At 38.1% G+C, this 13,990-nt stretch overlaps 1 protein-coding gene across 3 annotated transcripts in view; it reads left to right on the top strand.

Annotated features, from left to right (window-relative positions):
• The window catches only part of SIMC1 (SUMO interacting motifs containing 1), a 77,187-nt gene that overhangs the window by 53,642 nt on the left and 9,555 nt on the right, over positions 1-13,990 (top strand). For 2 of the 3 annotated variants that reach the window (XM_042946114.1, XM_042946105.1), the window contains exons 6-7: positions 1,372-1,524; positions 3,676-3,804. In XM_042946114.1, the coding sequence (XP_042802048.1) occupies positions 1,372-1,524; positions 3,676-3,804 (282 nt within the window). Of the gene's footprint in view, positions 1-1,371; positions 1,525-3,675; positions 3,805-7,511; positions 7,636-13,990 lie in introns of all 3 variants that reach the window. The other variant, XM_042946119.1, reaches the window with a different exon arrangement.

The following is a 13,990-nucleotide window of genomic DNA, read 5'->3' as shown; positions in this document are numbered from 1 at the left end:
GGTGTCCTCGTCCAGAGACCCTCTGTTTTATCTCTCCACGATGTTAACCTGCAGTGTAGGGTCTAAATTTCTCTTAAAGAGCTTACAAACCATCATATTCGTTTTCCCTTACATCCTTTCATCCTCGCTTCAGAGAAAACTTGCACTGTCTTTTGCAGAACTTATTGAGGATTCTTTTTCTTTTTTGGTAAATATGCTTACATAGGATTGCTCTTCTCTACTGCTAGTTTAGGATTCAGCTTTCTCAATCCTGCTAAGTCACTTAAAATCCATCCCTTTGTTAAAGTCATAGATTTAGATTAAAAATCATCCTGAAAGCATGATACACTTGCCTTATTTAATTAGTTAATTGGTTACCTTTGATTTTATAATCAGCATCTCGTAACTCACTCCCCAAATCAAAGGCTGGGACCTTGACGGTTACCTGCATCTAACCATATATCCGTCCTCCATCACCTACTTTTGCACCTTCCTGCACCCAAAGTGATCAGCATCTTGAATGTTTATCAATTCCTTTACTTTTTTATGTAGTTTTAGTTTATGCGTTCCTGTAAAGTATATGTTTTTATTTTAGTTCCTTCCTGCTATATATTAAAGGATATCATGCTATACAGAATCTGTTGGGACTTTTATTTTCCACTTTATATTATAGAGTGTAAGATTTGTCCATAGTGTTACTTATCACTGTAGTTTGTTTTCACTACTATGTAATATTCTATTTTGTGACTATACTTCATTTTCTTTCCATCTTCTAAAATTTCACCGTTGTCTCCCTTTTCTCTTCTCCCTTGTGGCTCTTTAAAAGAATTATTTAGTCTAATATTAGTGGGATTTTAGGAAGGAAGAATATTAGAAGTGTGTATTAAGTCCACCATTTTTACCTGGGTTACCTAAGTGATCATCAAAAGCAATTTTGACTGTATGAGAATGTGAGATGTTTTTACCTTACTAACTTTAAGAGCCTACACCCTATAGAAAGTATGACTCCATTGCATATACTCTAAACCTTGTTTACTAGCATTAATGGATGATACCTAATCATAGAAAGCCAGCAAGGACCTCTTTGGTCATCAGGTCTAACTTTCCACCTGCTCAAGAGGCCATAGATAGTACTCTCTGACCTCAGAGGTGCCTTTCAATAATTAGAACTCACAAAAATGTCAGTATTTTAGTTAGCTCTTATAACCTTACTACAGTTAAATGTGGGGTTTCCATTAGACTTATTTAAATATTGAAAATCTCCAAAGAGCCCTCTTGGTTGCCTTTGGGGAAATCTTGGGCCTTGGAACCTAGGTTAAGGCTGCAGTTTTGATTATCATACCATAAGACAGAAGTTTAAACTTTTTTTTTTTTTCTTATTTTCCACTACAGGGATGTTATCAAGTGGTTGGTCAAAGTAGTGACTGAAGACGGATTAACTCAACCCACAAATGGAAATCAAACCTCTTCAGGAACAGGAATCTTGAAGACCACCAGTAGCCATCCTTCTCCCCAGCCTAACCTGACAAAGAACACCAATCAGCTGTAAGGGGCAGACAGAAGTTGTCTTTCCCAGGGCTATTGGGATTTATTGCTTTAGAGAACAGCACCTTTCCTAGAAGAAGTTTCCACAAAATTAGTTAGCTCTTATAACATAGACTGATTCTTACTAAAGACTATCTTAGTTTGACTAAAGGCTAAATTCTAATGCCAAAGCTAAACAAAAGCAGATGATTTCCCTCTTAGATAAATAAGACTTCACTAAGTGAACATAAATTCACAAAGCTGAAGTGAAACGAAAGCTAGGGGATACTGACTTCCATCCCCTGGATTCCCAGAGACGGTACAGGGTTACAGCTACTCATTACTTCAGCTGTCCACCAACAAAAGAAGAGCAAGAATCATGGATAGTGGGTGTTCCAGCAGCCTGTAGCCTTCAGGGACCTTCATGTCTCTCCTTCAGGCCTGGGAGAAGAGTAGCAGTTTAACCTGCAGATTCCAACAGGTTATAACAGCCTGTTAGAACAGAACAGGGCAGTCCCCATCACCTCAGACCACACTGAAAAGACCCCATCACCTCAGACCACACTGAAAAGAGATTTCCTGGCATTTCTTTTATGGGATTGAGAGTGGTCTTGGCATTTTTTGAGAGAGGCCAGGATTTTAGATCCAGAGCCGTCATTGCACAAGTAACCTACTATTCCAAGTCAGCCATATTGTTAAAAGCCAGTCACGCTTGACATTTCAAATACAGCATTTGTGCCTAAATTCACAATGCTATTTTATAATCTGGTTGCATCGATCTGATTTACGTATAAGGCCTATGGGTTTTAACTAACAGACAATCTTGTATCTAAAAGGAGAATGTTTAGGGGCGCCTGGGTGGCTCAGTCGGTTGAGCGTCCGACTTCAGCTCAAGGTCACGATCTCGCGGTCCGTGAGTTCGAGCCCCGCATCGGGCTCTGGGCTGATGGCTCGGAGCCTGGAGCCTGCTTCCGATTCTGTGTCTCCCTCTCTCTCTGCCCCTCCCCCGTTCATGCTCTGTCTCTCTCTGTCCCAAAAATAAATAAACGTTAAAAAAAAATTTTTTTTTAATAAAAATTAAAAAAAATAAATAAAAGGAGAATGTTTAGAATGATAAAGCATTTGCTTGACAGATTGGGGGAGGCACTAAAGTAGGGTTATCCTAGAACTCCAGTTATAGAGACCTAACAGACGGGCAGACACTGTGCCTTCAGTGGAAGATAGTCTATATTATAATCTAAATTACTATGATTTATTATAAGTAAATAGGAGTAGAAATAAAAATAATGCCCTCTAAAAGTCAGTTTATCGTGATCTTAATAACAACAGTAAGCACTACCATCTACCATTAATGAGTGTGTATCTGCCAAATATCTTACACAGCACTCACAACTTTATGAAATAGGTAGTATTATTTCCTCTATTTAGAGATGAGAAGACTTGGGCTCAGAGCAGTTTAGTAATTTGTCAAAAGTTGAACGGCTTGTCATTGCAGAGCCAGAAACTGATGCCAAAGCCCCTGGGCCACCTATTGTGTTACTAGCTGCAGATTTTCTGAAAACAGCCCTTTCTTCCATCACAAATAATAATGCATGTTAGAAAAGACTGACTTCACGCCAGGCCCATCTTTCTGCGGGGTGGCCTACATTCTTTTGGTCACATCAGCCTGGCTATCTCCCCCATTTAGATCTGATGGGAGAGAGGGTCACGGTCTACCAGTTGAAGTTCTGAGACTGAACTTAGTAAAGGATAACTATAAGGGAACCAGTAACAGGAGAACTATATGATAAATATGTATTTTCTCCCATATCAAAGAAATTCAAATAATTGATAGTCATTCTGGACCTGTTTCTTTATCTGGAAAATAGAGAAGTTACAGGTGAGATGATCTTTAAAGTTCTCTAGATCCTATTTTCTATTTTTGAATTTAAAAGTAGCTTGCTTTTACAGCTCAACCACAGGTTCAGTGGTTCAGATAGTATGAGCTGGCAGAAGGGATTCAGGTAGGTGAAACTTCTAAATAAAAGCATGCTGATGGCTCAGGTAGTTCTCCCTGACCTAGTAGGTGCTTTACAAGATCCTTTAGTACACTGGTGGGGGCCTCCTCCCAGCTAGCAGGGTGGCTCCTTGCCAGACGGTCCCACTCACTTGTGTTCTGTGTTCTGGACTCAGGATTGTGTGTCAGCTGCAAAGGATGCTGTCTATAGCTGTAGAGGTAGACAGGACCCCCACCTGCAGCTCCAATAAAATTGCTGAGATGATGTTTGGATTTGTGCTGGACATTCCTGAGAGGAGTCAGAGGTGAGTCTTACTTTTGTTTCTGTTTTATGTTCTGGGAACAGAATTTCAAAAGAAAATTCCAAACAGTAGTTCAATTGGGAAAGACGAGAAGGAGGGATAGTTTCTGTCTCGTTAGTCTTTTGAAATAAAGAGGTTCTCAACTGATTATTTGAAACTAAGGCATAACCTCTTGAGAACAGGCAGGATGCCTTAAGTGGAGCCTGCAGTTTCTTATTTGATTCATTTGGCTGAGAACTTTACTCATCCCTCAAGGTTCAGCTGTTCTCTGATCCTCAATCATAGAGCCTGATTTAAATGTTCACTAAAGGCTTGGTGGATGAATGAAATAGGCATGTCCAATATTAGCGGAAGAAGAGGTCAGCCAAGAATGAAAACAGTTGGACCTGGAGAATAAGCCCAAACAGTAAGAATAAGGAACTCAATTTCTCTAAGCATGCATTAGTAAAGTGTTCCCTTAGAAGGAGACAAAGAAATAGAGTTCTTGGCAGGGACCAGTGATTCCTTCTTTAAACCAGTAATTTTCGAATCCAGACGAAAAATAAATAAATGAATGAATATGAATTCATGAATAGTTGCTGGTACAGGAAATAACTATGAGAGAGCCATTGTACAGTAGTGTCTCTTGGGTAAATTATCTCTATCAGAGCTCCATGTGTGACTTCTGATCCCCATCGCATAACTCCCAATTGGCAGGCGAGACTATTCTTCTACAGTTCTGGTTCCTCTATTAGAAGAAAACGTCATATCAAATTGTACTGTAATAGAGATTTAATTAAAATACCCCAGTGAGATTAAGAAAAACATTTATTGAGTCCCTACAATGACATGTGTCATTGTCACATTAGCTATCTCATATTTTCACGTTTTCATACGGTATTCCTATTTAACAAATGAGAAAAATACTTAAAGTAGTGAAATCATTAGTCCACGGTTACACAGCTAATTGGATTCATAATACAAATTCAAACCCAGGACTTTTTGATCCCAAGTTCAGTGTTCAAAGGAAGCAATATGTGACAGTGGTCAGACTGAAGGAAGCGTACATAAATGCCATGCTCGCTCTATCACTTTGTCGGGAGTATTTCATTTGGGTCCAACTCGCATGCCATTCATTCATATAAGCCTAGATTCTTATGAGAGATGGGAAATCTAAGGAATGGGTAACTGTAAACACATTTAGACCTAACACTGACAAAAACAATTTAAATAAAGCCTGACCCTGTTCTAAAACTCAGAAGGGGCAAATTGGCAACCACTCAAATTATACTAGAAGATACTTTATATAGCCTTTACCTTGGTTTATTTAAATTCTTTAAAGTTTAGGTATAATTTACACACAATTAAATTATATAAACTGATTTGCATAAGTATTCCATGGATTTTGACAAATGCATAACCCATGGCACCTATCATTTTCCAGCGACTCACTGATAGTATGTAGAAATCCTGCTGCAACCTTGCTAAATTCACTTATTACATCTAATAAGAATATTTTTGTGGTTTTCTTAGGATTTTCTACATACACAACCATATTTTCTGCAAATAAAAGCAGTTTAACATCTTCCTCTCCAATCTGTGTGCCTTTTGCTTCTTTTTCCTACCTTATTACACGGACTAGCGCCCCCAATAGAATGTTGGAGAAGTGATCAGAGCAGATACCCTTGCCTTATTCCTAATCTTAGTGGGAAAATATTCAGTCTTTGACCAAGTATAATGTTAGCTATAGATGTTTCCTAGAGGTCGTCTGTTGGATTGAGGAAGCTTCTTTCTATTTCTAGTTTCTATAGTGGAGTGTTTTTATGAAAACTAGGTATTGAAATTTGAGAAATATGTTTTCTGCATCTATTGAGATAATCATAATTTTTCTCCTTTATCACATTGTGATGAATTATACTGATTAATTTCCTAATGTTAAACCAACCTTCCATTCCTGGAATAAAAAATCGTACTTGGTTGTGATATGTTACTCTTTTTGTGTATTGACAGATTCCATTTACTAATATTTTATGAAGGGCTTTTGCATCTGTGTTTACAAGGGATATTGAGCTGTAATTTTGTTTTCTTATAATGTTCACCCTCACTCATATTTAAAGAAATATAAACTAAAACTACGCTGAGGTGCCGTTTCTCACCTGCCCAAATAGTAAGAATTTTGAAGTACAATAAATACATTCCAGTAGAGAGGTTTTGAGGGCACCTGGCTGGCTCTTAGTAGAGCATGTGACTCTTGATTTCAGGGTTGTGAATTCAAGCCCCATGTTGGATGTAGAGATTACTGAAACATAAAATCTTTAAAAAATAAAAATAAGAAAGAGACAGAGAGAGAGAGAGTTTTGAGAAAGCAGGTACTCATATGTTGCTGGTGGGAATGCAAAATGGGGCAGACCTGTTGGGAATTCTGCATTATCTAACAAAAGTAAATGAACATTTGTCTCTTGACCCAGCAAGCTCACTTCTAGGAATTTGCCCTGAAGATACACTTCTAACAATATGAAAATACCATATGTAGGATTTTCACTACAGCATTGTTTATAATTGTAAAACATTAAAAACAACCCAAATGCCCATTCATAGTGCAGTGGTTGAATATCCATAGTACATCCACACAATGGAGTATTATGCAGCGGTAAAAAATAAATAAATAAACAAACAAACAAATAAATAAAAGTAGGAGCAAATTTTCTGAACTGATTTCCAAAATATATTATTGAATAAAAAAGGCAAAATACAAAAGAGTATGCATAGTAAATATATGTATCTTTTTGCAAGAAAGGAGAAATTTTTAAATGTACGTGATTATGATCATTTGTCAAAAAAGGAACAAAGTTAAGAAAAATGGCAGACTGAAAAAATGGCAACTGGCAGACTAATCAAATTGCTTACATTGAGGGGATGGATGGCAATGGGCTGGAAGAGAAAAGGTACTAGGCCAGAGTGATAATGGTGATACTGGTGGTGATGGTGATGCTATAATACCTCTAAGTACAAACTTCTTTGTATATTATGACTTTTAGGCTTTGGGGGCTATTCTAATGTTTTATATACTCCAAAAAGGAAAATAAATCAACAAGAGAGTTGAAAGATAAATCAACAAGGGAGAGCCTAACATGGAATACAGACAAACTAATCTGTGCTTTAAATAAATAACATAACCGGGGTGAGGGGAGGTGGATGAGGGGAGGGGTGTGAGGGAAAAACAAGCCCAAGTAACTTTTTTTTTTCACTTTCTATTTTTAAATAATTATGGATTCACAGGAGGTTGCAAAAATTAATACAGAGAAGTCCTACGTACGCTTCACCCTGTTTTTTCCCCAGTGATTACATCTTACATAACTATAGTACAATATCACTAACAGGAAATCGACACTGGTATAATCCACAGATCATATACAGATTTCACCCAATTTGCATGCACTCATTTGTGTGCAGTGTGATCACATGTATAGATTCATAGATTCATGGAACTACCGGCACCATCCAGATATGCAGAACTATTCCATCTCCACAAGGATCCCTTTCCTTTTACGGCCACACCATCCATCTTCCCCAATCCCTGGCAACCACTAATCTGTCCAAGTAATTTAAAACACAGTATTTGGACTAAATATTCTCAGGCTAAAGAGAAAATGAAATGTAAATAAATTTTGAACTCTTTTTCACAGAGGTATTAAGTTAACAATTCAAAAATTATCTTATGTGTATTCTAGGATTAAACAAATAAATGTATTGTGGATAATGAGAGCCAAGTTTCTCACTGTCAGAGAAGAGAGTTACACATATGAAAAGGGGAAAGGATAGAAGGAACCCTGTGGTGCTGGATTGGAATTGGAGGTATCAATATGAACTTGTGGTTTCTAATAAATATGGAAAGATAAAGAAATAGATATAGATGTGTGACAGTGCTGTGTGTGTGTGTGTATGTGTGTATTCATTCATACATCTTCTTCCTACCTGTGCCCACTGAGAGAACATAAAAATAATTACACTTGAGTGGCAATAAGCTAACCTAGTACCCAGATCTTTGTTTCTAAATACCAATTTACCCTAAAAGGAACAAGAGTTCCTTGAAGGAAAGCATAATTCCACAGCTGAGGTAGGGAAAAGTACAAGATGAACCTGGAACATCTTGTGCCAGAAAGTAAGGAAATGTTCAGACTTGTCCAAAGACACACGAGCCAGCTTAAAGGGCTTCACTGACCAAATCTGGGATAATTTGGCATCAGAATAAATATTGACAGTAAAAGACTATAAAAACTATTAAATAAAATAAGAATCTATAATTCTAATACTGACAGGAAAGAAGAGAAAGGACTTTCTTCCTTACAGTTGAAAGCCAATTAATAAATATAAGAAGAAATGGCGAATTGGGAAAAAATGCCATTTGACAACCATCATGATAATAGCTAGTTTAGGTATAAATGGATATTAAAATGGTGAAAGTTTGTGGAGTACCAAGATATTTGCATAATCTCAAAGTGTATTGCCACAAGATATTAATTATAATAGGGAAAAAATAATAGTGGAGGCCCTACCTTAGTCACTAAGTGATCAAGGTTAACACCAACAATAAGGTAAGTTGGCATCTTGTGCCTTTTGATATGATGCACTGAGAAAAACAAAACATAATCCTTGTAGTACTCTTGCCCCAAAACGCATAACCTCAGTCTAATTGTGGGAAAATAATCAGACAAATCCAAAATGAGAAACATTCTATGAAAAAAACAGACCTGCACTTTTAAAAAATGTCAGTGTCATGAAAGACAAAGTACAGTAAAGGAACTAACTGTAAAAACAGACAATACAATGTGTAATCTCTGATTTTCCTTTGTTATAAATAGCATTACGAGGACAATGAAAAAAATCTGACTAAAGTCTGTGGATAATATTATGTTAAAGTTAATTTCCTGATTTTGAGCATTGTATTTGATTATCTAAGAGAATGTCCTTGTTTTTAGGAATTATACACTGAAGTATTTAGGGGTAAATGGGCATCATGTCTGCAGCTTACCCTCAAATAGTTAAGAGAAATAAATTGAAAATCAAAGACAGAAGGATAAAGAAGATGTGATAAGCATTTGGTGAAAGGCATTAACAGCATTTGGGAATTCTTTGTACTATTCTTGCAACTCTTCTGTGTGCCCAACAAAAGGTTAAAGGAAAAAAGGGTATGTTTATTGTAAATAGCATAGAGTCTGGCTTTTTGAGTCAGCTGACAATCCCTACCTTTTAATGGGAGTTATTTATTCCATTTACATTTAATTGTTGGTTTTATATCTGTCATCTTGCTATTTGCTTCCTATTTGTCTCTCCTTTGTTCACTTTTACCTCCTTTTCTGCCTTCTTTTGGATTATTTTCAGTTATTCCATTTAGTCTTTCCTATTGGCTTTTAGCTTTTTTTAATTAAAATTTTATTTTGGGGCACCTCGGTGGTGCAGTCAGTTAAGCATCTGACTTCTCGGCTCAGGTCATGATCCCCCAGTTCGTGAGTTCAAGCCCCCCCCCCGCATCAGGCTCTGTGCTGACATCTCAGACCTTGGAGCCTGCTTTGGACTCTGTGTCTCCTCTCTCTCTCTGCCCTCCCCCACTCACGCTCTGATTCTCTATCAAAAAATAAATAAACATCAAAAACATTCTTATTTTGACATACATTTGCATTAGTTACAAGGAAGAATACAGAGAGATCCCATGTACTCTTTAACCAGTTTTCCCCAGTGATAACGTATCACAAAACCATAGTGCAGTATCACAACCAGAACATCTAGATTGGTGCAAGCCAACATACAGAACATTTTCATCACCACAGGGATTATTCATGTTGCCCTTTTATAGCCATATGCCCTTCCCTCCCACCCCATCCCTTCTTAACCTCTGGCAACTAATCTGCTCTCCATTTTTACACTTTTGTCATTTCAAGAATATTTTATAAATGGGGGCGCCTGGGTGGCGCAGTCGGTTAAGCGTCCGACTTCAGCCAGGTCACGATCTCGCGGTCCGTGAGTTCGAGCCCCGCGTCAGGCTCTGGGCTGATGGCTCGGAGCCTGGAGCCTGTTTCCGATTCTGTGTCTCCCTCTCTCTCTGCCCCTCCCCCGTTCATGCTCTGTCTCTCTCTCTCTCAAAAATAAATAAAAAACGTTGAAAAAAAATTTAAAAAAAAAAGAATATTTTATAAATGGAATCATACAGTATATAACCTTTTGGGGTTGGCTTTTTACACTCAGCATAATTCTCTAGAGATTCATTCAGGTTATTGTATCAGTAGTTCATCCCTTTTTATTACTGAATCGTAGTCCATGGTGTGAGTGTATCTTGGATTTTCTGTAACCATTTACCCATTGAGGATATCTGTTGTTTAGTTTGGGACTGTTATGAATAAAGCTGCTATAAATACTCGTATACAAATTCTCATGTGAACAGAAGTCTTCGTATCTCTAGAATAAATACAAAGGAGTATAATGTTTGTATCATGTGTCCGTGACATGTTTAGTTCAAGAACCTGCCAAACTCTTTCCCTGAGCAGCTATACTATTTTACGTGCCCACCAACAATACATTTGTGATCCAGTTTATCTGCACCCCAGCCGGCATCTGGTGTTGCCACTGTTGTTGACGTTAGCCGTTCTGATAAGTCTGTGGTGGCGTCTCAGTGTGGTTTTCATTTCTCTAATAGCTAATGAGTGTGAACATCTTCTCATGTGCTTAGTGTAACTTCTTTACTGAAATGTCTCTCTTCATTTTCTAAATGGATTGTTTGCTTTGTTACTGTTGAGTTTTGAGAATCTTTTTGTATTCTAGGTACTACTTTTTCGTCAGATCTGTGGTTCGCAAGCATTTTCTCCCATTCTGTAGTTTCTCTTTTCAGCCTCTAAACAAGGTCTTTCACAGACCAAAAGTTTTAAATGTTGATAAAATACAATTTATCAACTTTCCTTCTATGGATACTTTTGTGCCAAAGATTCCTTGGGATTGTCCATATAGATCTGTGTCAGTGTGTTATCTTGTATATAGGGACAATTTTATTTCTTCCTGTCTAGAATCTTTATGCCTTTTATTTCCTTTTCTTGCCTTACTGCACTGGCTAGAACTTCCACAGCTATGTTGAATAGTCGTGGTAAAAGCAGACATCTTTGCCTTTGTTAATGACCCAGGGGAAAACACTCAGTTCATTAGTTAATTATTGATTAAAATATAAGTTCATCGTGAATTATGATGCTAGCTGTGGGGGGTTTTTGTAGATGTTCATTAACAAGTTGAAGAAGTTCCCTTTTACTCCTAGTTTTCATCGTGAGTGGATATTGAATTTTATCAAATACTTTTCAGCAAATTATTTTTAATAATTGCCCTTAGAATTAGAATATGCATCCTTAACTTACTGTAGTCTGCCTTGAATTAATATTATGTCACTTAACACGTGATGTAAGAATCTTAAAAACTTGTACTTCCGTTTACCCTGCTCTCATCCCTTGTGCTTTACTGTCATACACTTTTACTTTTACATAGGTATAAACTCCAGAATGAAGTCACATTTTTGTTTTAAACACTTAGTTGCTTTTAAAACAAATTTAAGAGATGATGTGGGATGGGGCACCTGGGTGGCTCAGTTGGATGAGCGTCCAGCTTCGGCTCAGGTTATGATCTCATGGTCTGGTCCGTGAGTTCCAGCTCAGAGCGCTAACAGATCAGAGCCTGGAGCCTGCTTCGGATTCTGTGTCCCCTACCCTCTCTCTGCCCCTTCCCCTTCCTCCCTCTCCCTTTCTGTCTCTCTCTCTCTCTCTCTCTCTCTCTCTCTCTCAGAAATAAATAAAACATTTTAAAAGAGAGAGAGAGTGGGGCACCTGGGTGGCTCAGTCGGTTAAACGTCTGACTTCGGCGCAGGTCATGATCTCACAGTTCATGAGTTCGAGCCCCGCGTCAGGCTCTGTGCTGACAGCTCAAAGCCTGGAATCTGCTTTGGATTCTGTGCCTCCCTCTCTCTCTCTGTCCCTCTCCTGCTCACGCGTTCTCTCTCTCTCTCTTTTAACGTTTATTTTTGAGAGAGAGAGAGAGAGAGAGGATGTGGGAAGGGTCTTTCATATTTACCCTCCTCATATGATATTGTGATTTATAATAAGAAATATATATAATTGGTCTTCATCCCATTTTTGGCACAGAGCTAAAACCCTTGGAATTTCCTAAGTGAGGAGAGCTAAAGGTGCCTTTTATTATGTTAATAAAGTCGCTTTTGGAATATCCCTAGGGTAGGTATGGGAGCTGGTTGTTAGGAGAACCAACTGTGTCCCAGCCCCCAACCCCCTACCTCCACCTTCCTACGGGATGGGGAGAGAGGCTGGGGATGGAGTTCAATCACAAATAGTCAATGATTTAATCCGTCCTGTCTATCTAATGAAGCCTCTATAAAAAAAACAAAAGGACAGGGCTCAGAAAGCTTACAGGATAGTGAACACAGGGAGATACCAGGAGAATAACAGCCTCAGAGAGCTTGGAAGCTTTTCACCTCTTCCCATACCTTGCCCTGTGTATATCTTCCATGTTCCTGAGTTACATCCCTTTATAAGAAGCTGGTAAACTAGTAAGTAAAATCTTTTTCTGAGTTTTGTGAGCCATTCTAGCAAATTGATTGAACCTGAGGAGGGAGACCTAGGAACTTCTCATCCACAGCCAGTCATCCAGAAGCACAGATGACAAACTGGATGTGAGGGTGGCATCTGAAGTAAGGGTGGAGGGAGTCTCATAGGATCCATAACCTGTGGGATCTGATGCTATCTTCACGTAGAGAGCGCCAGAACTGAGTTAACTGCTTGTAGTGTCAGAAAAAAATGTATACATCAGACCCACATCGTTACCATTTCTGGTATTCTTTCTTGAAGCTCCAAGTTCCATTTGGTGTCATTTCTTATCTACCAAAAGAATTTACTTTTTAAAGTATTCTTGTAGTGCGGGTCTACTTATAATAAATTCTCTCAGCTTTTATCTGGAAATGTTTTTAGGTCACCTTCATTTATGAGTGGTGTTTTTACTTGATGTAAATTCTAGGTTGATAGGTAATTTTTCTTCATTTATCTTAAAGTTGTTCCATTTTCTCCTGTGGTTTGCTAATGAGAAGTTCTTAGAACATGTTACTGCAGTTCCCCTATATATCGTGTGTCTTTTTCTCTGACTGCTTTATTTTTTTTTTCCAGCAATTTGATTATGATGCCTAGGTGTGGTTTCCTTTACATTTATCCTGCTTGGGGTTTAGTGAGCTTCTTAAATCTGTGAGTTGATGTTTTTCATCAAATTCTGTAACATTTTGGCCAGGATTTTTTTGCCCCAAACTCTCAACTTATTCTGGGGATTCAAGTACATATATGGATTGCTTGACACTGTTTCACAGATCACTGAGATTCTGGTGTTTTCTGTTGGTGTTGTTTTGCCTTGTTGTGTCTTGACTCTTTTTTTCTATTTCAGTTTGGATAGGCTCCAAGATTCCCAATCATTTCTTTCACAGTGCCCAATTTGCTGTTAAGCCTAAGCAGCGGTGTCTTTTTTATTCTTTTTTTCCATTTCAGATATTATATTTTTCAGATCTGGTGTTTCCATTTGATTCATTTTTAAGGTTTCCATTTCTCTTTGCTAGTAGTCCCCACCTACCTAGTCACTCATTATGTACGTCTTGTTTTTGAAATTCAAATTTGAATTGCTGTAGATCGTTGTACCTCCATTTCCTACTCTGGCCAATGCATGAAAATGATCTTTTTGTCCTTTGTATATCTCTGAGTTTGCCACCTGTGGATTATAAAACCAAGACAACCACGAGCCCTGGAAACAAAGTTAGAAGAGAAAATACAGTTTGAAATAAAAGGTTATTGAATAGGAAAACTGTCTTGTGAAAGAAATAGGGCAAATACACAGTACAGATTGGACTTTAAAAAGAATTTGGGAACTATCTTGCAAATGTAATCATTTGGAGTTCCTTATATCAAGAAAATGTGTCAGAGATGGGGCACCTGGGTGGCTTGGTCGGTTGAGCGTCCGACTTCGGCTCAGGTCATGATCTCACAGTCCGTGAGTTCGAGCCCCGCGTCGGGCTCTGTGCTGACAGCTCAGAGCCTGGAGCCTGTTTCCGATTCTGTGTTTCCCTCTCTCTGCCCCTCCCCTTTTCATGCTCTGTCTCTCTCTGTCTCAAAGATAAATAAATGTTAAAAAAATT

Source organism: Panthera leo, chromosome A1, assembly GCF_018350215.1.
Source record: "Panthera leo isolate Ple1 chromosome A1, P.leo_Ple1_pat1.1, whole genome shotgun sequence".
NCBI lineage: Eukaryota > Metazoa > Chordata > Mammalia > Carnivora > Felidae > Panthera > Panthera leo.
This window is presented reverse-complemented; position numbering and strand designations above follow the sequence as displayed.